The 27,215-nt window shown below is 38.6% G+C and overlaps 1 protein-coding gene across 1 annotated transcript; it reads left to right on the forward strand.

Moving 5' to 3' along the window:
* Positions 1–1,064: 1,064 nt before the first annotated feature.
* Positions 1,065–25,573, forward strand: snx3.L (sorting nexin 3 L homeolog). The gene is given in 6 exon segments (NM_001094475.1): positions 1,065–1,293; positions 17,203–17,298; positions 17,585–17,709; positions 21,814–22,202; positions 22,374–22,538; positions 22,816–25,573. Coding segments are annotated over 4 exon segments (489 nt in total). The 5' UTR covers positions 1,065–1,131; the 3' UTR covers positions 21,920–22,202; positions 22,374–22,538; positions 22,816–25,573.
* Positions 25,574–27,215: the final 1,642 nt, after the last annotated feature.

Here is a 27,215-nt window from a genome sequence, read left to right on the forward strand (position 1 = left end):
ATAATGCTTCCAGAGTGAAGTGGGAGCCCGGATGCACAGCCCTCACCCAGGCTCGGAAACTACTTGTTCTGTTACTTTGTATATATTTATTTATAATACTAATTCAGGATTTTGGGCCATGTGTTACAACAAAAGCTGTAAGGGCATCACATCAAGAGCAGCTTCGGTGGCATACAAATTAGGGATACACCAAGTTTGAGCATTTTTCTGCAGGATTCCAATTCAGCCCAATGCAAGTCTTTGGCTGAACCAAATTGAAACCCTAGAAATCATGTGACTTTTGGCTTGTGAACAAAGAAGACACAATTTTTTTCCTAACCCGTCTGTGCCCTAATTTGCATATGTAAATTAAGATTCAGATCCAGTTTGGGATTTGCTGGAATCCTTCATAAAAAATGTGGGATTTTGGCCGAATCTCAGATTAGAGGATTTGGTGCATCCCCAATACAAATGAAGAACACCACCTGACTGGGCAATTTCGTTCCTATAGAGAAAACCCTTAACGACATAAGTAAACAATATTAAAATCAAACTTTAATTTTGTAATAAAGCCCTGACGAATCTCTCTTCAGTTTATCAAAAGATCAAAATCGCCCATATCATTGAACGATTCACAAACACTTCCGACAGTGGTCTACACGCAGCCCCGGACTGGCAATCTGTGGGTTCTGGCAAATGCCAGAGGGGCTGCTATAAGATGCCATAGAAAGTCAATATTTAGTGGGCTGGTGGTGGGCTTATTGGGCCTCTGTGTACCTGAAATGTACCTATTTTAATTCTCAGTCCGGACCCACACGATATTCCACATCTTTCGATTTATTAGGCCAAGAAACCGTTTCACTCACATTCCATTCGCGGAATTCCACTGGTCTGTTCATAGGATTTTTTATTATTATTATTATTTCCAATACAGAGCGGTCAATCAATGTACAGCACTGGCGACAAAGCCCCTCCCCCTGTGAACTTGACATGTTTGCGCACTAGAACGCGCGCGCGTGCCTCTCTGTCACCTGATTCCTGCTTTCTGCTGCCGCCACTTCCGGCATCCACTGAGATAGTGTGGAAAAAGTCGCCTCTGTTCGGGGACTCGATCCTTTCCCTTCCTGCCCTCCACCTCCCATTCCCAGTAACATGGCGGATACAGTGGCGGACACTCGCCGGCTTCTGAGCAAACCACAGAATCTAAATGATGCCTACGGACCTCCTAGCAACTTCCTTGAGATTGATGTGCGCAACCCGCAGACAGTAGGGGTTGGCCGGGGCAGGTTCACTACTTATGAGGTCCGCTTGAAGGTGAGAGCGCACTTACCAAGCACATTGTTAATTTATTATCAGGATGCTGCCCGTAGCTGATGTGTTACTATAGAACGCTGCGTGTTGGAGTTCAACTACAGCTGGAGAGGATCCTTTAGGTTTAGCCCAGTGTTTTTGGGAATCGGTACAACGAACAGATGTGGCCGCGATCTGACGGGATTTTTAGTCCCGTCCGATCGTCATCTGGGACTTTCGGCCACATCTCGATCGGGGAAGCCCGTCGGAGGGCCCCATGCACGGGCCAATGAGCTGCCGACTCCGTCTGTCGGCAGCTTTTATCGGCCAGTGTATGGCCACCTTTAAGGTGGCCATAGATGCAAAGATCTGCTCGTTTGGCAACATCGCCAAACGAGCGGATCTTTCCCCGATATGCCATTAACAAACATGGCTATATCGGGTGTAATCTGATTGTTCGGCCGCATGGCCGAACGATCCGATTACGATGTGCCCTGGGTTCCGGCGGGATTGGTCGGGTCAAAATCAAACCTGACCGATCGACCAAACAACCGATCTCCGCCGGACGAAAGAAGTCGGGACCCGCCACACACGATCCGAAAATCGTACGAATCCTCGATTCGTACGATCGGATCTGTGTGTCTATGGCCACCTTTAGACATTATAACTTGCATATACTTGGTTTTCTAGTGACAGACTACAGAAAAGTTATTCGTGCAACCTGAGTTATTGGGCCCCATGGAAAAATCGATACGCCCCTCCCCCTACCAATTCTCCCACAATGGAAACATAGGGGCAGATTTACTTGAGAGCGAAGTGGCTAACGCTAGCATCAATTTGCTAGCGTTACCGCTGCAGGGACATCGACAATTTAATAACGGATGCAGGCGTCACTTTGTTGGCAAAAGAGATAGACGCTAGCGGTCATTCGCACTCTATCGCCAGGTGACAATTCGCTCTGGCTTATGGATGTTACTCCGCAAATTCAATGAAATGCGAATTTTACTGAACGTTACCTCTTTCGCCAGACTTGCCTTCGCCAGCTCAGACTGGAATGCATAGATCTTCCTCAATCTTCTGTTACTTAAATCATATTTTTTAGTGGAAAAGGCTTCTAAGTCCAAAAAAATGCTGGCGTCTTTTCCTTTTTTCCGATTGATAGCCTGCAAAAGTCCTTCAAATTTTTTTGGGGTAACTGGGTTCCCCCATATATTTTCTAGCATGTGGAACATAAACTATACAGTGAGCTCATGTGTAGGGCATTATAACAACTCTTTTTTCTTTATTAATTTTCCCTGTATGTCCATTTAACTTAAATTTCCCGCCGTATGCAAATTAACCTGAGCGCAAGACCTCTAGCGAATTTGCGCTAGGCAGAAATGAAAGCTAGCACAAAACTCTGCATTCCAGTGAATTTGCGTTGCCTGAGCGAATTTTCACCAGGCGAAGTGTAACGATGGGTGCAAAAGCTATGAAGGACTAAAGTTATTAACATATAGGCTGTCTTTGTTAGGTGCGGGTTGGCAGTAGTTACAGTATATTAAAATTTGATTTCACCTTTAGGTTAACATGTAGTATGTTATAGAATTGCTAATTCTAAGCAACTTTTCTTTTAATAGTTTTTGAGTTATATGTCTACTTCTTCAGACTGTGTCCAGCTTTAAAAAAGGGGGTAACAGTCCCCAGCTAAAAAAAACAATGCTTTGTAAGGCTACACGTTTATTGCTATTGCTACTTTTTATTACTCTTCTTTCTATGTATGCCCTCTCCTATTCACATTCCAGTCTCTCATTCAAGTCAGTGAATTGTTGCTAGGGTAATTTGGATTATAGCAATCAGATTGCTGAAATTGCGAATTTGAGAGCTGCTGTAGAAAAAGCTAAATAATTCAAAATCTACAAATAATAAAAAATTAAACCCTGTTGCAAATTGTCTCAGAATATCACTTTCTACATCATACTAAAATCTATTTTTTTTTTTAGAGAAAATTGAAGGGAATTTGAAGCTACTCCATGATTGCCCCCCTTTAAGAGAGGGGCAGCAATCTAAACATTCCTATTTCTGTTCTTCTGCCTGTACTAAACTTCTTTGGCAACCTAACATGCAGTTTTCTAAACCTGGAATATGTATTTAGTCAACGTGAGGCTCACAGTTAAATATTATTTGTAGGTCAATTTAGGTGAGTTTGGATTGGTCTGCAATAACTTGGAGATGTGTTTAATTGACATATGGACAGCCAGGAATTGCTGGAAGCCACTTCCCATTCCATTTTGAATCATGCTATTTTTAGGAGTCAGCATCACAACAGAACACATTAAAAGTAGCATTATTTGATTGAAGTCATGTCATTTCTATACAGTGTACAGGAAGCAATTACCAACTCTGGGTTTTTGTTCATATTGCTGTCATTTTACCTGAGATGAACAAAATGCCAGGTATGCATATTGTGCATTTATGTTAGGCTGTGAGTGTGTATACCTAGGGCTGTTTCTGCACATGTAGGTGCACAAAAAGCCAATCCAAGTGGATCTGCTACCTCCTGTATATGATAAGCATGGCACTGGCCTGGTTACACACACAAAAGATTTTGGTGTGGAATTTTCACTCCAAAATGTGTCTCTTTTGTATACACTGACCAACTCCTTCACCTGTCAATGTACTTGCAGAGTTGAGCAGATTGGAGAGTATCCGCCTGGATAGTTTTTCTATGCAGGTGGAGAAAGAGCCTCATGTGCTATTAGCTTTAGGAAACCTCCATTGCTTTCCTCTCCCTGAATGTGCGTGCCCTGATGGGCTCATCCAATGCATGTCAGGGCAAACTTATTCAGGGTGAAGAAGGCAATGGATTGGCTTTTCTCTTCCGGTGTTTAAACACCAGAAGAGAAACCCACCCATTTGCTATTAGCCTAAGCATTTGACATGCTGTGCAATTTCAATCTGCCCTATTGATCTGTACTAACAATAACAACCGGTTGATACAGGTTGCTGCACTGACATTAGTGTGACCAGACACTGCTATGGGGTGCAAAGCTTGATGCCCTTTAAAGGAGAAGGATAGGTGTAATCACTGGTGGACGCAAAATTTTAGATACCCCCCATTGATTACAACTGTTTACCTTATGCACTGGACTGTTGCTCCTGTACACTGCAAAATTGCACTGGAGTATTTCTGTTAGAGCACCACATTGCAATCTTCTTCTGCATATTCCTTTTTCTCTTTGCCTGTGTGCCCTACTTCATATGTGCACCCTGACAGGGGCTGAAGAGAACAAGAAAGATACAGAAGAAGATGGCAGTGTGGTGCTTCTGCAGGGATGATCTAGTATTCAGTGAACAGGAGCACTGGCCTAGGGTTTCAGGTAAGCAATTATAATCACCGGGTGGTGCCTGATATTTTGGCACCCCCTAATGATTATACCTTTGTTTCTCTTTTAACAAATGCATTGCTCTGTAAAGGAACACAAAGCTAAACCAACAGAGCCTTCTAGTTATGGTGGGTATGTCCAACCTGGTCTGGCTGACCCATATTTTTAGTCTTAACATCAAGGGCCATTGTTACACTGGTGCCAGTGAATAAGATTTAAACAGACAGCGCTGTTAGCTTTTATTTATACAGTGGCAAAATATGTATTCTGCTTTTTTAATAGACTTTATCATTCACAATAATGGAGCATACACCCTAGTGGAATTTACTATTATATAGGCTGTTGCAGCCTAAGTCTATATACACATACATACATTTACCCTCTTATTAACATGTATTTATATAGCGCCAACATATTGCGTAGCTCTGTAAACTCTATATTTAATATTCAGACACATGCATTCAGGTGTAGTAACAGATTCTGCATAGGTATTGAATATAGAAAAGGACAAAATGTCACAATTATAGGTGAATGCTAACATTTTATTGCAATGTAACTTTTAACATTTTACCATTGCTCACACTATACTCAAGACCTGACATAATGAGGGTGATTTATCAGAATGTCAGAATTCTTCTTTGTCTCTCACTCACCAAATTCCTCACAGAAATTCCACAGAGAAGGTCTACTTTTTTTGTTTTTATGTCATTTATCATTTGTTGCTTGATTTTTTTTTTTCTCAAACGTTTGAGTTGTGATAGCATAATTGATACATGAATATATTAACAGAATGGTCAGAGATCCAGGAAAATGCAATAATAGATAAGCAATGTCCAGAAACTTATAGGCAGGTCTTATAGGTTATCCTAAGAATCTTCAGGGAGGGGGTAGTAGGTAGGAATGCGGTGTTGGTAATGGAGGGTGGAAAGTGAGAGAGAAGTTCTAAGAGCGAGACCGAGAGATTGTACAGAGGAAAAGAGAGGGACATGACCTTTATATCACGGAGGGCCAAAGGGTCCATATTGAGTTCTGCAACAGTTTTTTATGCATCCGTTTCCTTGTAGAAAAACCAAAGTAGCCGTGTTGCCGAATATTTGCTTGCATTTTTTTGAATGTGAAAAGTGACACCTAAAATGTTTCTCGCAGTGGTCAAGATTCCCAAGGCACTTGAAAGCTCTCAAGACCTCTTGAGTGAGTGTTAGAAAGATTTCCATTCAACAAACACTGATGGTCCATTAGATACAATATATCTTTTTCAGGGTTAAGATTTTTTTCATTAAAAAATGAAAGGATAAATTACAGATATGTAAAAGTCTTGATCTGCGACAAAAAACAACTTTTTTCCCGTTTTGCTTATAACTAAAATTTTTAATTTTAGCTCGACCTCGATAAATTATCCTTTACATCAGTATTTCTCTCATCTACCTGGCTGATCTTCCAACGACATGACCAAAAGTATACATCGAAAGGTGGCCATAGACACACCAATAATATTGTACAAAACATTTTTTCCTCTGATATTCAGTGTGAGTATGGTGGGAGACAAGCCGACCGATATTGTCAGAAGACTTGAATATCGGTTGGCTTCGGGCCGGCCGGAAAATTTTGATAGACGCCTTTGAAGGCACCTGAACATCGCCCGTTGTTAGTGCTGAATCGTGAGACACAGATAGAATTATTGTTTCTACCTGTATATGTGACGATTCAGCTCTACACGTTTTGAAACGAACAATCTTTCCTGGAAATATCTTTTCCAGGAAAGATCTTGATTGTAACGTCTATGGCTGCCTTTGGAATTGAAATTTTATAAGGAATTAAAAATACTAAGTAGTTAAAACTAGTTAAAACTCTTTGATAGTGGTAAACAACAAACTACATTGAAACTTCAATTTTACATACCCTGATTTTGTAAGTTTTTTGAGGCCCCAACAACATATAATGGATAATACTTTTTCCTGATTTTTACACAATTTTTTTCTGGTCGCTTGTAAAAAGGAAGATTGGGCTTTTACTGTATTTTATTGCTGCTGAAAGCAGTATTTGCTTATTTATTTTGTTCTCTGACTCTTTAAAGGAACAGTAACATCAAAAAATGAAAGTGTTTTAAAGTAATAAAAATATAATGCAGTATTGCCCTGCACTGGTAAACTGATGTGTTTGCTTCAGAAACACTACTATAGTTTATATAAATAAGTTGCTGTGTAGCAATGCGGGCAGCCATTCAAAGGAGAAAAGGCTCCGGTTACACAGCCGATAAGCTCTGTAGAACATAATGGTGTTATCTGTTTTCCATTATTTAACCTGTGCCATATAGCCTTTTTTCAATTTCCACCATTGCTACACAGCAGCTTGTTTATACTGAAGCAAACAGATCAGATTTACCAGTGCAGGGCAACACTACATGATATTTTCATTTTTTGGTGTTACTGTTCCTTTAAATAGTGTTGCAGAAGCCACTTCTTTTCTAGGCCTGTTAATCAATGGCTCCTGCTACATTGTCTCAGCAATCAGATCCAGTAGTGCAGAGAATATAAATGGTCTATGAGATATTACTTTTAATAAAGGTTACATTTGCAAATAATTAATTTGTATTTGAAAGTCGCTTAATTCCTTTTATTAAGAAAAAACTGTTTGGAAAAAAGGAGTCCTTAGAATTAGCGATGCACCAACTCCATAATTTTTGGATTCATTTATATACTGAATCATCTGAAAAAGATCTGCCAAATATTGAAATGAATCCAAATCAAAAATACATTATATATGGACAATAATGTTGTTTGTATTTGTTCAGAGTTTTACCTGCAAAAATGTTGGCCAAAACCTAGACAGGCATGGATTTGGTGGATTCTCAATTTAAACGAAAAACTGTTGGTTTTTAAAAATAAAGGCAGGTGCATTAATATATCCATGTTTTTTTTAGGGAACACGCACTAGTCTGGCAAGCCTTTATTGCTAATATAATGTCTATCTCTCAACTGTTTTCATTTGGTGCAGCCTAATAAATAATATTGATGCAGTATATGATAGCTAATGTCATTTGTTAGTACAACTAAATCTTTGTGGGTAAGATTCTGAATTGAATTTTTTAAGGCACTTTAATATATATTGCAGGGCTGTATATTTTTTCCATAAATTGGGCCAATCATATTGCATGTACTTCCCTATTGTAAAATATAAGGATATTCTAAGTCTATAAAGGCACAAGGTACTTTTATACAGGTCTCTCCACTGGCCTCTTCATGAATGCAGCTCCATTCTCCCTGTCATAAGGGAGCTGCTACAAACGTTGAACAAAATATGCCATGCAAGTGCCCTCATATGGAACATACCATAACATTTCTCTAATCTCTCAGTGCAGCTGTATTACTTTTAGTCACTACACTAATAGTAGAGGGTGGGGCTCCTCAGCAAGAAAATTCCATTCCACTACTCCAAAAACAAGAGTCTATTTTTATATCTGCTAGGTTCTAAATAGGGGATCGTGTATGTATATTGGGTTCAGAGAGGTAAGGGAGCAGCAAATAAAAATAATGAGCTAGTTTCTTTTCAGCAGTTGTACACTGTAATTACATATATTCACCCTGTTCCATTTTTGATGCATAATTTTTTATTTACCAAATGTATTTAAAAGGCACAGGCTTGCATTTGACCTGATGTACAGAGGAAACTAAAATAAATAAAATAAACTTTTGTTGAAAGTCAGTTGGTATTATGAAATGGTTTGCTTATTTTGCTTTGTTCCAAATGAACATCCCATGTCTTTCAGGCACTTTAAATTTTTATTTTCCCTTTAGAATTGAATGTTCACTATCATAATTACCGTTTTTAGTTACATCATTGATGATGTCTATTATATTAGTTTGCTAAGCTTTGTTGTTGTCGCTGTCTGTCTAGTAGTAGTACTTTTATTTGAAGTTGGGTTTGTGGTGGAGCAGACCCAGTATGTCAATGTCTGGGGTATTGAGCATTTTAGTGCCTCTTCAACGAGCTGGAAAATTTGTGACCAGAATTTTTTAAAATATATTGCCATTTCCCACCAGATATGATACTATTACTATTATTTAAAAAAAAAAAAAAAAGTCCCAATACATTTTTGGCTAACTAACTGTATTAGAAACATTTTCCATTTTGCACAACCTATCTATTTACCCAGTTTTCATTTTTACACTGAACTGTTCCTTTAAGGACAAGTGTGTGTGAGACAAAACATAGCTGCACATATTGTGCCTTTTTTTTTTTTTTTTTTTTTTTTTTTTTTTTCAAGAATAGTATTGTCTCCTCCAAGTGGAGTTCAGGTACTATTAGCCCACAGTGGAAACCATTTTCCACTGATAGATGCACTGGTAGGCTAGACCTGCCCGGTAGGCCTCCTGTTGACAAACTCTTAAAGCAGAAGTCAACCCTTTTGGCGCTAAAATCCCTCCCAAAGTCACAAAGTTTCCGAAAAAAGGAATCTGAAAACTTTGTGACTTTCGGCCCATGCGCAGTAGAGCTGAACCAGCAAATACTCCTACTGCGCATGCGCCGGGCAATCCAGGAAGAAGACCGCACTCGAGAAGATCACGTCTGTGAACTCCATGGACAGGACCTGCGCCGAGGGGTAAGTAGCAACTTAGGGGCATTTGCCCGGGGAGGGGGGGTAGGCCAGGAGGGAGGGGGGCAACACAGGGGAGGGGGAGGGATTTTAGCGCCGAAGGGGTTTAGTTCTCCTTTAAGCTGGCCACAGACGCAAAGATCTGATAGTACGAATCAACGTACGATCGGACTTCCCCATCTCCCAACCTGCCACTAACCATTCCGATTAAATAAAGTACAAAAGAACAGATCAGCCGATGTTCTGCCCCTGACAGCAATCATAAGAAAGTTATGTCCGACAAAAGCTAGTGACTCCCACTAAAATCATACGATCGGCAATACATGCAGAGATATTATCGGCAGCCAACAGAAATCTTTTAACCTGTACGATCTACCAAAGACTGATCTCCGTCTGACAAAAAATTTCGGGACTCTCCACACACGGTCCGAAAATAGTACGAATCATTGATTAGTACAATCAGATCTTTGCGTCTATGACCAGCTTTAGTCAACCAGTATACAAGTTCTCATTTAAGTGTTTGATATTGCTGTTATTGCTAAACATGTTTTAAATTATAATCTAAATTTCTGAGTAACAAAGGGCCAAGGGTTTTTGCTCTGCATTCATTTTCAATTTAATGTTGCAGTGGGAGCTCCTTGAGGTGAAGCCCAGAGAGTTCATGTTGCTTGATGTACTCCACCTCTTTTGTTTGTTTTCCCAAGCTCACTTCTGATGCTCACAGCATTGAGATGTCCTTTTGAAAGTTAATTGGATATTAACATAAGCGGTAAACAGTAAACCAAAGTGAATGGTTTCTTTTTAAACTTTCAAACAACTATTTTAATGGAAATGTAAACCCAGCTGTATCAAGGCTACAGTGGCCTCCTTGAAATGACAGCATAAAAGTAGGCACCATGGCAACAAGCAGCTTTATGGTTATGCCTATGACTAGTAAGGCAGGATGAAAGAAGCCCCGCACTATTATTCATTATGTTCATTGGCTTCTAAAAAGCATCTAGCGACAACATAAAGTGCCACTTGACTTTTTTTTGAATTTCTAGTATCATTACCCATTTTTTCCTTTATGTGGTAATTTATGGGTGGGGAACAAGACCTGTTAAGCTCTGTAAAAATATATGTAAAAATCAGTCATAGGCTCATTTGTGCTTTTGAGCCAGTCTGTTATTTATAACAAGGTTTGGGGATTTTATTTATTTTTTTTTGCAAAATAATTGTGCTTTCCCACTAATGAAAAAAATTTCTGTGAGGATTTGGGTATATTCAGCAACAAAGGAAAGGAAGCCTAACAAGGCTCCTCATGTAGAGTACGATTGTTAATGACTCCTCAAACTCCAATACGAAGTGCTCCATTGTTCAATCCCTTAGGTTTCCCACATGAACAAAAGTTTGGGATGCTATTTTTTTTTTTTTGCTAAGTAAATATAAACATGATGTAGAAACTTTGCATTTAAAAAATCTTCCATGATCGTGTTAAATAATAAATAAACTTTCAAAATATCTCAATGTAAAATTGAGAGTGCTATTCTAGGCACTTTTTACCACTTAACCTTTATTATTTTTTTTAATTCCAACTTTTTATATCTGTGAGCCACATTCAAATTTAAAAAGAGTTGGGGAGCAACACAGTATGAAAAAGTTTCCTGGGCGTGTCAAGTAACGGCTGTGATTGGCTTATTTGGTAGCTCATGTGTGTACTGGCAGCATATAGGAGGGTCTGTTTGCCAGTACACCTGTTTATTTATGCAAGCAAAACTTGCCTCCAAACCAGGAATTCAAAAATAAGCACTTGATTTGAGGCCACTGAGAGCAACATCCAAGGGTTTGGTGAGCAACATGTTGCTTGTGAGCAACTAGTTGGCGATCACTGGTTTATATGAATGAATTTTGTTACAACCTCGCCACCTGCTGGTCAGTGTCTGGTTGTTCTGACCACCAAGCAGTTGAGTTGTCAGGAGAAAGAAAGAGGGCTGTTCTAATGTTCTTCCAGTCAGGAAAAATATTAGTTATCTCATAACTTTTCTCTCATCTTTCTATAACATTATTTGCCATTGTCCCTCTTGTTGAAAAAATATACCACATTCAAGGTATATCCAGATGTTAACATTAGACTCATTGTACAGGTGAACATATCCATGATTTGTGTCATCTGGACAAGGCAAGCTTTCCCATGTTACCAACTATTGATAAGGTGTGCCTGATATATTAAAGGGGAACTATAGCAAAAATGATAATTTAATATAAGCTTCGTCATACCGAAATGATACATTTTCTAAATACAATTAATTAAATATTCTGCATCATTTCTGAAATAATCAAGTTTATGTTCACTATCCCTCTCTCAGCATCTGTTTTTCTTCATTCAGCAGCTGGGTGTCCGATAATCATTGACAGTTAGATCTAATATATCTTATAGGGGGGCTTCATTTCCTAGAAGATAAATTAGATCTCATGCAAATAACTGATTCTAGTACAAACAAAATAACTGGTGTTTGAACAAATTCTACATGTAGAGAGACAATATTTCTGGTAAAAGGAGCCAGCCTATAAGATATACTGGATCTAACTGTCAATGAATATCTGACACCCAACTGCTGCATAAAGACAGAATGAAGAAAAACAGATCCTGAGAGAGGAATAATGAAGATACATTTGATTACATAAACAATGCAGAAATTTTAATTGATTGTATTTTGAAAATTTCTTACTTGAGGATGATGAAGCTTATATTAAATTTTCTTTTTCGCGATAGTTACCCTTTAAAGGGCTAGTCATGCAGGCAATGTGCCAATGACTTGATACTCTCTATAATATACTTTAGAAAGACAGAATACAGGTATGGGACCTGTTATCCAGAATGCTAGGGACTTAGGGTTTTCCAGACAACTGAAATTTGGCTCACCATACTTTATCTACTAGAAAATCATTTAAATTTTTATACTAACCCAATAGGCTGTTTTTGCTTCCCATACCTGTAATCCCATTTGAAGGCAAAACAGTAAGGCTAAGGCCACACTAGGCGATAGCGCCGCGACTTTTCGTTGCGACTTTTAAGCAATCGCTGGGGAAACTTTTGCGCTGGCGTCTATGGGGAATCGCGTAAAATCGCCAGCGTAAAAACACACGCGGCGATCTTTTCTCTACTGTCGCTCGAAATTGCCTCGCTAGGCGATTTTGAGCGACAATAGAAAAAAGATCGCCGCGTGTGTTTTTACGCTGGCGATTTTACGCGATTCCCCATAGACGCCAGCGCAAAAGTTTCCCCAGCGATTGCGGCTTAAAAGTCGCGGCGAAAAGTCGCAGCGAGTCAAATCACGGCGCTATCGCCTAGTGTGCCCTTAGCCTAACATAGGGAAAGCAAAGGGAACATTTTTTTTCAAGGTTTATTTTATGTAGAAATTTATCTTAAAAACAGAATTTTCTTCTCCCTTGATTATGTCAAAAGTTCAGAATGTAAAACAGAAGGTAAAACGAGATGAACTGGCACTTTTACCTCTGTCATTGTACCTGTAAACTCGATATGTTATTTCAGAGATTAACTTTATAGACTTCCGTACTCAGTGTATGAAAATTTATCTAAAAACTTTTCACAAGCTTGATCTTTACAGGATCACTAGAAGAGAGCAGTTAATCCTCTTTGTAAAGTAATTTGAGAGATGGGAATTGAACATGCAAAATATCACCTGTAGAACACACTGAAATTTAAAGACTTTTACGTCGATAATGTGGTTCTCTAGCATTGAGTGTTTGAGAGTTGAAGCCAGGTAAAAAGCCAATAGATGTGTAATCAGAGAGACTTGATACCTTGATTATTCCAGATTCCCCCATCCTGTGATATTGGTGACCTCTCTTAATCTACTCAATACTCTTTATTTAGAGGCCTAGCTGATTAAATACAAGTTTGACTTTAATCTTAAATAACTGGTTTCTTCACTGTAATTAAGTATTCGTCATCTCCGCAATTAGGAATGGGGTTACCAGGTAAACAATGTACTTTTGTAGTCTATCCTTTTGTAAATTGGGGATTGTTTTCCCAGTGCATTCCTTGTTTGACATGCTTTTTTTTAAAGTAAATAAAAAAAAATAGAAGAAAAGTGTGACATCACTAATTACGTTATAAAGTAATTTCTGACAGAACAGGAGTGTAAGGAACAAGGAAAGACTCTATTAAGATGGATAATTTTTTTAGCCACCCCTAATTCTGCAAACAAATGCCCCTGGTAGAGTAGTTTGGTAAGTTTAGAGGAGAAATAAACCCCTTATTAAAAAAAAAAACCCTACCTCCTTACCCCACATAGACACCTCTCCCCCCCCCAGCCTAGCTGCTACCCTGACAAATGCCCCTAACTTTTTACTTACCGCTCGGTGCAGATTCAAGGATCGGAGTTCATGGCAGCCATCTTCCGGGCCCTCGTGTCTTCTTCGGCGTAGGCCAGAAAAAGTTTTCAGTACCACAGAAGTTGGACAGTACTGCTCTAAGGCAGGGCTGTCCAACTGGCGACCCCCCTTTATGTGGCCCTCCACATCAAAGTGGACTGAAACTGCCCACATTGTTCACCTGTTCACACTTTATACAAAATGCTAATGGGGCACCAGCACTGTGTCACTGTATGTAGTACATATTAGACTGGTCCTGATTTTCTTGTCTCATGCTTTGTTCTGCCTTCCATATGCTCCCTGTGTCACTGTGTTTGTCATACTTTGTGTGTGTCCCTATGGAACATAAGCCTGGTATTTGTTCTGGGGGTTTGTTGGCATTTGAAAATTATTGTTAGGGGCCCCTAATGTGTTTAATCATATGCTGGGGTACTGTATTAAACATAGGGGAGGAGGAGGCATATGGATTTAAGGGTATGTCTTAATATGACAACTTTTTTCACATATGAGTGGCATCCCTGCCAGTGCCGGGCCAAGGTAGTTTGGCTCCCTAGGCAAGAGCTTTAATCAGTGCCCCCCTGTTCTGCATTACCATTTCTCTCCCATGATGGTTTTTAAATAAAGAAAGCAAGAAAATGTACAACACTTTTTCATTTATATTACTGTCCCCTGTACCTGCACCAGCAAGCCCAGCAGTCATCCATAATACAGCCCCCCTGTGCCAATAGCCATCCATTATACTGCCCCCATACCTGTGCCAGTAGCCATTTATTATACTCCCCCCTCCATACCTGTACCAGCAAGCTCAGCAGCCATCCATCATACAGCCCTCCAGCAGCCATCATATTGTCCCCAATCTTTACCTGTGCCAGCAGCAGCCAAAAATAAATCTGATCACAACATATTGCCTCCAAGTATTTATGTACCTGTGCCAGCGCCCAGCCCAATCTGTACCTGGCTGTGCCAGCAGGAAGCTTCACACTTTCACAGTAATAGAAAGAATGTCTTGAGTTCAGTGCAACTGTGCAAGGCTGAGAGCAGCAAGAGTGAGTCACACAAGCAGGCCACCAGCTCTCTGCCTCTCTCTGTCACCCATTATTACTATTATTTGCTGGCAAGAGGGAGAAGGAGGGAGATTCCACCCAACTGCGTGACCATGATTACTGAAACAAATTCTTAAATAAACGCTTGAAAAATGAAGAAGAAAAAAAAAAAAAAAACATTAAAAGTGCACCCCTCAATGATGGCGTCCTAGACAGCCACCTACTCTGCCTACCCCTAGTTCCGGCCCTGATCCCTGCAGTGAGGACTAACCATCTGGTTTTTTGATGTGCTATTAATGTGGGCATGGTCTTGCGGTAACATGGGTGTGGTTTAAAGTGGGTGTGGTCTAAAAACAGGGAGTGGCTAACACTGGCTTCCATTATCGGCCCTCCACCATTAGAAAAATTCCGGCCCTCTGTACCAAATAAATTGGACAGCACTGCTCTAAGGGATTGAATACAAAGCATTACAGTGCATATTCATTTACATGCAGTGTCTATAGACAGAACATTTGAATGTCAGACCTGTGGGTCAAAAAAATAAACACCAGAAAACGTGCTGGTTTAAGTAACCCTGATTTAGATTTACATATTCTGAAATTCTGTTTTGGCGTTAAAAAATTAATACTGATTGTTTGCTTCCTTTATAGCACAGTGATTGCATAAAGTTGGTGAACTGGTCTGAGTCATGTTATCAGAGCCCAACATCAGCATAAGTTTTGGACACTAGACATTGGTGCAAGCAACAATGCTTGACAAATTGCCTTCTGCATTTGTTTTTCTTGGACATTCTATGTAGATACTGAAGACCACCTCCACCTAATGGCAGTCCAGTGGATAAATTTTTGACCCAAATGAGTTTGTTCCATCTTCCAGTGTCATTATTTATATCTAATACCTTAGCATCAGCCATGATTGTAATGATTAACCTGTCTCAAGGGAGGGCCATGAAGATCATTTTATTTGAACTTTGTAAAAAAAAAGACGTGTATGCCAAATGCATTAATAAAATCCAAATATGCTCAAACAACAGCTCCTTTTAAGCCTAGTAATCAGGGTTAAGGGCAGAAACGTTCAATTCAACTGTAGATCACATGAGATTTTTTGTTTACTGTAGTATCCACAACATTGCATCAGAAATTGTATGTCAGTTATAGTTGAAAAATATAGCATCCATTAAATGGTGTAAGAATACATTGTGTGAAACTGCCTTACAATAGCAATTGCTGTTTTCTAAAAATCATGTAGACGTGATGAGAGCTATGTAACTGCTTTGGGGAAGGGCCAGCCTGAAACCAGTCTTCTGAATGTGAATGATATAGTTAAATGACTATATACAGCCCTGTTGTACAAAAAAGTTGACACACTGTCAAAAATAAATAAAAACAGAATGCAATGATTTGTAAATCATTTAAATCCTATATATCATTGCAGATCGCATCAAATGCCAAAACATCAACTTTATGCTCGGTTTGAATTTGATTTCTGCACCATACTTTAAAAAAAAAAAAAAAAGCAGGGGCATGTTTCCCACTCTGCTGAATTACCTTTTCTTTTAACAACACTCTGTAACTGTTTAGGAACTGAGGAGACCAGTTGCTGTAGTTTTGTAAGGGGAATGTCCCATTCTTGTCTATGAGATTTCAGCTGCTAAACTATTTGGGGTCTCCTTTCATTGTGTTTTATTTTCTATTTTTTTAAATGGATGACAGGTCTGGACTGCAGGCAGGTCAGTTTAGCATCTGCTGTCTCTTACTACCGAGCCTTGCTTTTATAATGTATGTGCAGAATTCGGTTTGGCATTGTCTTGTTGAAATAAGTAAGGCCCTCCCTGAAAAAGACACCATCTGGATGATGGCATATGTTGCTTTAAACCCTGTATATATCATTCAGCATTAATGGTACCTTCCCAGAGGTGCAAGCTACCCATGCCATGTGCACTAATGCACCCTCATGCACCATCACAGATGCTGGCTTTTCCTCTGTGCACTGAGGAGGTGGTGTACTTTTTCCAATAAGAATGTAAGATTTTTATTTATCAGATCATAGGACAGTTTTCCAATTTGCCTCAGTCCATCTTTAATGGGTTTGGACTCAGAGAAGGCAGCGGTGTTTCTGGATCATTTTTATATATGGTTTCTTCTTTGATTGTTTATAACTTGCACGTGTTGAAGCAGCAGCATAATTCCCCAAACCATTTACAGACTGGTTTGTGCTATTATTCCTGAGCCCATGCACTACAGCATTGTGGTTGATTTAATTGCAATACTGAACCTGAGCCTGAACATCACGGCTATCACATACTGGCTTTTGGCCTTGTCCTTCCGCATTCTCTAAATAATTTCATAATATTTATGTATGTACATGATGAAATCCCTAAATTCTTTGCAATTTTACTTTGAGGAACGTTCTTCTTAAATTGTTGCATTATTTGTTCATGCAGTTCCAAACTGCTGATCTTTTTGTAAACATATATATATATATATATATATATGCTATAAGACCGTTAACTTTCTAATAACATAAGGTTCTTTTTATGTTTTCATCTTGGCAGACAAATCTTCCCATTTTTAAGCTGAAGGAGTCTTGTGTTAGAAGACGATACAGTGATTTTGAATGGCTAAAAAGTGAGCTTGAAAGAGAAAGCAAGGTAATAGTCTTAATTCATTTTACAGCTTCACCAATATGTATATTATTCATAAAGCCAGAGGCTGCTGCTCTGGTTTCCAAGTGTCGGGCATTGTGTAGGGTCCTAAGAGCCCCCAACCTGGTACTCCACAAGATTGTAAAATGTACGATGTGTAGCAGTCTAAACCTTTATGGCTCAGGTTGTAATCGTTAACTGGTTAACTGGTTAAACCACTCAGAATATATTTAGATGTCAAATTAATTTGTGTAGTATATTGACAGTTCATTTCTTGCTGTCTTTCTTATAGGTAGTAGTGCCTCCTTTACCTGGAAAAGCTCTCTTTCGGCAGCTTCCATTTAGAGGAGATGAAGGAATATTTGATGACTCTTTCATAGAGGAAAGGAAGCAAGGCCTCGAACAATTTCTAAACAAGTAAGTGGGTGTATGTTTAGAATTTAGCCTAAATCCTTGCATTAGGAAACATGCCATTTACATGAATATATCTGCAGTAGTCGGTGTGAGATAAAATGCAGTTCCCTGCCAGTATCAGAGGAGTTAAAACAAGCTTGTCTTATTGTTGACCTTCTATTTATTTTTCAAAGTAATGTATGCAAATTGCCTCTGGGATTGATAGCACTGAAACAAATGGTTGGATCCTAAACCGTAGTCCCTGGTTTCAGTGTGTGCCCCATCATTGGAATGATCTACAATGGAAGTATAATCATTCTACTTTGATTACAGATTGTGGTATTATCTTTTCTGGGTTCTGTTTAATAAACTTACATCTGACAATATCCTAGGGATAGATGTTTTTTTTACACAGATCTGCAAATTTTTTATTAATTTAAATTGTTAATTATATAATGCATAGGTTTGGATCTGTGTGTGCCAGTATAAAGCTCAGAACTGGTAATAATGCATGAAAGTCAAACCTATGTATAGTAAGACCAGGGCTTGAAGGTTTTAGATCCACTGCCCCACTGCTCTTCTGCTCCTTCTCTCTCTACACCAGGAACCATTGTTTCTGCTCAGATGCAGGCAAACCAGGCAGATTTTTGCTCCAAAACGTGACATTTTGCATTTTGTGCCAAAATCAGCCTGCTGTTGTTAAGGCAAGGGGAGTAGTAGGGCAGTGGATTCTTCACCTACATCGTCTGGCCCTTGTCTTACTGTGTTCAGTTAATCCTAAAGGCATAGGATGTTATGCAAAGAAAGAGTACACATCTACATATTTTAACAGTTTTAACTGTGTTAAACCATCAGTTCAGAATGATCAGTCCATGAACAATATGTATACAGTAGATGCCTGACCAAGTTCATGGCATTTCACTTTAGAAATCAGCAGAGTGACATACAACTACAGTAGAAACCCCATTTTACTTTTTTCAGGGGATCCGAAAAAATGGTGTAAAATTTAGGAAAATGTAAAATCAGGGAAATGCATTCTGCATAATATATAGGTGGGACCACAAAACAACAAAGTAAAATGAGGGGAAACTTAAAATCAGAGGATGTACAATTGAAGTTTCACTGTAATCTGTGCTTCTAAAGTGTACTTAAAGGAGAACTAAAGCTTAACTAACTTTCATGACCTGTATAAAAACACGTGGCATTGGGCCTTGTGCTTTTATATGGTCATGGGACTCCACGGTGACTTATAATATACTTATATTATACAATGTTACATTATTCACTATTGTCCAGGTTGTTCTTTAGCTCACTGTGGAAGCCATAAATGAGAGGTTCCCAAACTGTACCTGAACAGCAATTAAAGGGCAACTAAAGTCTAAAATAGAATAATGTTAGAAATGCTGTATTATGTATACTAAATATAAACATGAACTTACTGCACCAGCAGCCTAATAAGACAAATGATTTATGCTTTCAAAGTTGGCGCAGGGGGCTGTCATCTTGTAACTTTGTTAGACATTTCTGCAATATCAAGACTCGCACATGCTCAGTGTGGTCTGGGCTTCAGTTGGGAGGTTAAGCTTAGGGATCGTCATAAATTATCAAAACAGCACAAGTCAAATAATATCTGCCATAGAAGCCAATACAGCAAGACTGATTAATAATCATAATATAGAGACTGCACTGCGTCTCTGGATACAAATCTCTACAGGAAATCCAACAATGCTGCTCGAGTTCTGGGAAGTAAGGTGGGGGGGCTCCCCGGCTCCCCCTGCCATTTGAAAGTATGATTGTTTACCTGCACAGCAGTTGGGGACCATCTGACAATTCCTATCCACAGCAGTAAAAGAAGGGGGAATTGCACTGCATACAGTCAGGTTTATGATAAAAACTGTAGACATCTTTTAATTAAAGTATATTGGAGATAGATTTCTTTTTCATTAAAGAAAGTAAAAATGGGATTTTATATTTTTGCCTTTACATGCCCTTTAATATTTAGGGTAAGAGCAAATTTGCTCTCCCCCTCCCCAAAAAAAAAAACATACAAGGAGATGAAGACTATCACTATCACTTCCCATTTTCTCCACTTGCTCCCCTGATACCACCTCGTGTCTGTAGGCATAGTGGTATTAGACTATCACTGCACACGTGTATGTATGTAGGACCGAAAAATGCTGGTGTATTTTTGAGGCAAAATTCCATGTAAATGACAGACAGGGGTCTACGACTATCTCCCCTAAACTCCATTATAAGCAAAGAATTCTAATTTTTAAAAAATTATTTCCTTTTTCACTGTAATAATAAAACAGTACCCAACTAAGATATAATTAATCCTTATTGGAGGCAGAACACTCCTATTGGGTTTAATTAATGTTCAAATGATTTTTAGTAGATTTAAGGTATAGAGTTATATAAGGGATAGAGGTCCAAATTATGGAAAGATCCTTTATCCGGAAAAAAAACCCTGGTCCCATTCATTCTGGATAACAGGTCCCATACCTGTAATACAAAAATCTATATAGACTAGATATTAATTATCTGAACCACAAGTAGTGAACGCTCATAGGGGCAAATTCACTAACCAGCGAAAATTCGCCAGCGCTGGCTTCGCGCACATCGCAACACTTCGGCAGGCTTTAATTCGCCTGGACAATGCTAAGTCACGAAGGTCTGAAGTTGCGCACAGGGTACCGAACGCTGGTGAAATTACGCTCAGCAGTTAGAAGTTACGCTAGCGTTGGCTAATTAGCATACGGCGTGCAGTTAAAGTACAATGGCCGTATATGCTGCAGCAAATGCATTACACTACACAAGGCCAGGGAACCTTAATAAAATTATATAAAGTTGTTATCAGGGCCGCTTCTGCCATGAGGCAAGGTGAAACCCTTGCCTCAGACGGCAGCGAGCGGCCAGTTACAAGGGGCGGCAAAAAGCCGCCTCTTGTAACTTTAAGAGCCGAACTTCCGGGTTTTAACCCGGAAATTCAGCTCTGCTAGTGCAAAGAGCGCTATTGCGCTCAATGCACTAGCGATACTGCCCCCTGAAACCCGCTCCGACGCTAATTTTTAAGCGCGGAGCGGGAGAGGAGGGGGGAGGCATCTGGCTGCTGCCTCAGACAGCAGCCCCAGAATCGGCGCTGGTTGTTATAATGCCCTACACATGTGCCCACAGTATAGTTTAGGTTCCATATGTTAGCAAATGTAGGGGGGAAGGAGGGTACCCCAAAAAAAGAACTACAATCTTTTTCAGTCTATCACCCTTTAAATAGGAAAGAACGCCAGCGTTTTTTGGGACTTAGAAAAAATTTAAACTTTTTTTTTGAGGAACTCCTATCTCCTCTATTGCACTTCGTCTGGTCTGAGGTGGCAAAAGCAAGTCTGGCAATAGTGGTAGCGGTCAGTAACATCAAAAATTTTGTGAATTTGCGTAGTAACGCTCTTTCGCCAGACCGAAAATTCGACTGGCGTTAGAGTGCGAAGTTGCGCCAGAGTCTATCTCCTTGGCGAAATTACGCCAGCTACCATTGGTAAATGTACGAAGTGCCGAAATGACGTCACGCTGGCGAATTTTTGCCAACGTTAGCCACTTCGCCCTTTAGTAAATTTCCCCCCATAGACTGTCAGAAGATATTGTGAATGTGCAGATGCTCCTCCTATTATGACTCGGTTAAATAGGATCTGTTATCCAGGATGCTCGGGACCTGGGGCTTTCGGGATAACTGATCTTTCTGTAATGTGGATCTTCATACCATAAGTCTACTGGAAAATCATGTAAACATTGAAAAAAACCAATAGGATGATTTTGTTTCCAATAAGGATTAATTATATCTTAGTTGGGATCAAGCACAAGCTACTGTTTTATTATTACAGAGAAAAAGGAAATTGTTTATAAAAATTTGTCTTCTTTGGATAAAATGGTGTCTATTGGAGATGGCCTTTCAGTAATTCGGAGCTTTCTGGATAACTGGTTTCTGGATAACTGATCCCATACCTGTACCTTACTGGGTCCCCACACTTCTGGCCTGAAGGATGCATCTCACTTGGCAATTGCACTTTAGATGTCAGATGAGTAATCATACAGAATGACTGCAATTACAACATAATGTTTATGCTTTGTTTCCCCCAGAGTTGCGGGACATCCATTGGCGCAGAATGAACGGTGTCTTCATATGTTTTTACAAGATGAAATTCTAGACAAGGACTACACCCCATCCAAAATAAGACACGCCTAAGAACTGGAAATTGGACTGAAATACTATGACTTTAATACGTCAAATACTATGACCCTTATAACATTTACTGTCATCAGCATGTTACAATCTGCTGTTATGAATGTAACATACTAACCTCCATCTTCTTTCTTTAAATGTTGTTCCACAAACTGGTTCATTTGCTGCTATTGTGACTCCGTCTGCTTGGTTGCCTGTGCTGGACTGTGGATTAGTCTTGTTTTATACATTGAGGACCCTACATGTTGCTGATATTTTTGTTTTCCGTTGGCCATATACAAAGCTGAGACTGATTAAAACATATCGCAATTCTGTCAGGAAGTAGGCAAAAAAAGGGGTTATTTTACACTGTTTAAAGGACTGTTAAAGGGGTTGTTCACCATTTAGTTAACTTTTAGTATATTACAATTCTAAGCAACATTTCTTCATTCATTTTTTTATAGTTTTTTTTAAGTGCAGGTATGGGACCTGTTATCCAGAATGCTCAGGACCTGGGGTTTTCCAGAAAATGGATCTGTCCATAAATTGGATCTCCATACCTTACGTGTACTAGAATATCATGTAAACATTAAATAAACCCAATAGGCTGGTTTTGCTTCCAATAAGGATTAATTATATCTTAGTTGGGTACTGTTTTATTATTACAGTGAAAAAGGAAATCATTTTTTAAAAATTAGAATTCTTTGCTTATAATGGAGTTTAGGGGAGATAGTCGTAGACCCCTGTCTGTCATTTACATGGAATTTTGCCCCAAAAATACACCAGCATTTTTCGGTCCTACATACATACAGTGATAGTCTAATACCACTATGCCTACAGACACGAGGTGGTATCAGGGGAGCAAGTGGAGAAAATGGGAAGTGATAGTGATAGTCTTCATCTCCTTGTATGTTTTTTTTGTCTGGATCAATTACGAGCTACTGTTTTATTATAACAGAGGGAAAATAATTTTTAAGTATTTGGGGAGTCTATGGGAGACGGCCTTTCCGTAATTCAGAACTTTCTTGATGACGGGTTTCAGGATAGTGGATCCCATAACTGTATTTGCCTTTTTTTTTTCCAGCTTTCAAATGGGGTTCACTGACTGTTTCTAAAAAAGCAAATGCTCTGTAAGGCTATAAATGTATTGTTATTGCGACTTTTTATCACTCCTCTTTCTATTCATGGCCCTCTCCTATTCATATTCCATTTTCTTCTTCATAGCAAATGCATGGTTGCTAGGGTAATTTGGACTCTAGCAACTAGACTGCTGAAATTGCAAATTGGAGAACTGCTGAATAAAAAGCTAAATAACCGCAATTAATAAATAATGAAAACCAATTGCAAATTGTCTCAGAATATCCCTCTCTACATCATACTAAAAGTTAACTCATTAGTGAACAGCCCCTTTAAACAGTTTTAAGCAGTGATGGATGAGGAAATATCCCCCATTGACTTGCTTCCTATTGCTTTTCTTAAACCATATTTTGAATTCTTTAATGATTGGGGCCCTGTGCATCATAATGGTTATCTAACAAGTTTCTCTATACTGGTCCTTAATAGGCATATTTATAAAGGTGTGTTTCATGTTTAATGGCCAAAAAGTTGTAAAGTTTGGAGCAAATGGCCAATTTATAATGTCTCTTGCCTTTAGCCATAAAATGCCATATATCACAATCATGTAAATAACCCTTTGCAAAGAGCTAGTCTGCATATTTATAAATGTGTATTTTACTATGCTTAAGCCTAAAATTACCCCGTTATTTTACACCGCTCTCTGTGTGGCACAACCCATTGAAGTCAATGGGACCAATTCAGGGTTCACAGAATTTCTGAAGTAAATCGTGCAGATTGGTTTGAAATAAGTGACAACACTATGCACTGGTTTTGGTTTTTATGTGGCCTTTTCCCAAACAGTGCATCTTTTTAGGTAAGATTGGTGCCATCAACTGGACATTTGCATAATATCACTAGACCACTTTATAAATATGTGTGATTTGTACTTTTTAGTGTACCAGGGTGTTATTGTATTATAACATCATTTTTACACAGCTTTACAAATATGCCCTAAGTGTTATTCTTCTTATAATCAGATCTTTTTTTATAGATTGTGTAACTGATAGGAGATCTGCTTGTAGCAAAATGTGTATCCAGGTAAATATGAAAACAAGCACAAAAAGTGCTAGACAGAGTAGTATTAACAGAGTTCCAATCAGTTGTGAGTGCTTTCAGCATCAACCATTTGTGGGATAGACTGATAGTCCTACAGTGCTCAAGCAGTTGAAATACGTAATGACAGCCTTTAAGAGCTTTGATTTATCTGTAATTCCAGCAATCGCATGCGCCTGCCTTGCATCATTTTTTTTTCCCATTCATGTGGGAAAATTATGGCTGGATATATGCACAGTATTATAGTTGTATTCTTTCAACCTGTATTTCTTTTATTTACAAGATTTAAAATAAAGCAATATTATGATTGTATCCCCTATTAAAATGAAGCCCAATCTGTAGAACTCCACCCGTGTAAGCATTTAGGTTTTTATAGATACCACAATGGGTTCAGCAACAGCTAGAAAAATATAACCATTCTCAGTTCCAGTAGCCCACATGTTTAAAAGAGGGTGTTTCATGTACGATTAGTTGCTTTATCACAGAGACCTGCAATCTCTGGCTCTGGAGCTAGAATTCCCTGATATTTACTCTTGTATTTCAGCAATAATTAGGAGAGCCATGTTGGTTGCAGCTCTATAATTCAGGATTTTCTTCCTTTAACTGATATTTAGTAACTCCCAGACTTTCACAGTGACCCATTTTTCAGTATGGCATCCTTAATTAAGTTATTTTATCCATGCTGTTTGGTTTTTGTGTTTAACTGTTTTAGCAACCAGGAAATGTAAAACAGACCAGGTAATTTTCACTTCTCTGCACAATTCTCTTCCTCTATTTCAACCCCATCAGCTTTAAAATCTGAACAAGCTGATTATGAGGGAGATAACTATACAGAGTAGTGTCTGAAAATGCTGCTTGGACCAGTTATTTAAACCATTTATGGCCAGCACAGTAGTGCTAACGAAAAAGCATATTATCAGTGCAAAAGATTTAAAGAAGTAGACAGTTAAGGTTCATTTCAAACTGCTTAGAAGAACTCTAAGGTCAGTTGCATTCATTTTAGGGTTAGTTCCCCTTTAAATTCAGCTTTTATATCTAAAATGTGTTTGTTATTGCAATGTTCTTTGAAATTGAAAATAAGACCACTTGATTTTTTAATGAAAGTCCACTTGGTAGAAATTGTCCTGTATGTCTGGCTGCGAACTGTAACTAACCTCTAAACTGCTTCTTGTTGTATCATCACCTCCTGGTCTTACTCTGCATCATTCATCATATATTCTGTTTTTTTCTAATGTATAATAATGTGTAGACATGTATGGGGTAAAGTAATAATGGGAGCAAGTACCAAACAATAGGTAGCATCTTATTCACTTCATTGGAAAGTAAATACTTGCTTAAAACCTTGAGTAAACCACATTATTATTCTTACCCCAGTTGATCTGCTTTTATGCTTGCAGAAGACTTTATACTTAACATTATGGAGAAATTACTTTATAAAATATTAAACATTTATATGATTTGTGTAATATTTTACCTTTTTGAAATAAAATTGTAAGTCTAAAAAATCCACAGTGCTTCTTTGTGGCCTGTCTTCATTCACATATTTGAAACTATTATTCAGATTTGCTTAAATATCACTCCACATTATTTCCAGCTAATATAAATATTAACAGCAGAACACAATTTCCTGGCTTTTTGGAATACTCTATAGGTTCCTACATTGATTATGGATTATATTATCATAATGTGTCAATTCTTTTGTTTTTGAACCCACCTGCCAGTCGAGCTGGCCATGAACATTCTGATATTAGCTGCTGACACTCCTGAGTGTATTTTCTCATGCATGGGACAAAAACCGTGATCAATAGCTGATTTCAGACAAAAAGAATGGGTATAGTTACAGTTTGATAAGAACTGCATTGGGCTGTGGTTCTCTGCTGAAGAATTACATGGTTCCCCACATGAGAACCTAGTATTTTCTCTCACCTTTACTTTTATATGGTTTGTGGGCAGGAGTCGGTACATAAAACCTTCAACTCCTCAGTTTATGGTACCTCCCGACTTCTCAGTTTTTAAAGGAACAGTAAAAGTGGATAAAAGTAATTAAAATATAATGTACTGTTGCTCAAAGTAATAAATATATAATGTACTGTTGCTCAGCACTGGTAAAACTGGCCTGTTTGCTTCACAAAGACTACTATAGTTTATATAAGGAAGCTGCTGTGTAGCTATGGGGGCAGCCATTCCAGCTGGAAGAAAAAGAACAGGTTACATAGCACATTACAGATAAAACATCATTGTATTGGACAGGGCTTATCTGTTATCTGCTATGTAACCTGTGCTTTTCTCCTTTTTTCCAGCAGCTTGAATGGCTGTCCCCATGGCTACTCAGCAGCTTGTTTCTATAAACTATAATGGTCTTTCTAAAGCAACGACACGGCTTTTACCAGTGCATGCTAACAGTATATCATATGTGAATTACTTTAAAATGTTTTAATTTTTGTGGTTACTGTTACTTTAATATACTAATGTATTTTCCATGTTGATTGAAAGAAGTTAATTACACAACATACAAGGCATTTTTATCACTGCCAAAGCTCAAAAATATAAACCACATTCTTCGGTAACTAAAACAAAATCAAAGCTAAAATACATAGACCAGGAGTGCCCATACTTTACTAATGAGAGGTCTACTTTTAGTGATGTTGTCCTATTATATTATATAATCTAAATCCATAATAACATAGTTAGCATTCTATTCCATGGAAAATATTACTTAAATATTGATTTATAAGAAAGTGTAAAAATTACTATTTCTTCTGGAACCTTAAAGGAGAAGGAAAGGTGAAAACTAAGTAGGCTTTATCAGAAAGGTCTATATAAATACACCAGAAAACCCTCAAAGTAATGCTGCTCTGAGTCCTCTGTCAAAAGAAACACTGCATTTCTTTCCTTCTATTGTGTACACATGGGCTTCTGTATCAGACTTACTGTTATCAGCATAAACCTCCAGGGCAGGGCTTGAGCATGCTCAGTCTGCTCCCCTTCCCTTCTCCCATCCCTGCTTTAATCTGAGCTCAGAGCTGTAATTGAGCAGGGAGAGACTCAGGCAGGAAGTGATGTCACACCAAGCTTATATGGCAGCTTCTATACCGAACAAACAGAGATAGTGTCTAGAGCTGTTTACTCAGGTATGGTAAAGCATTCTGCA

This window comes from Xenopus laevis, chromosome 5L, assembly GCF_017654675.1.
Source record: "Xenopus laevis strain J_2021 chromosome 5L, Xenopus_laevis_v10.1, whole genome shotgun sequence".
Taxonomy (NCBI): Eukaryota; Metazoa; Chordata; class Amphibia; order Anura; family Pipidae; genus Xenopus; species Xenopus laevis.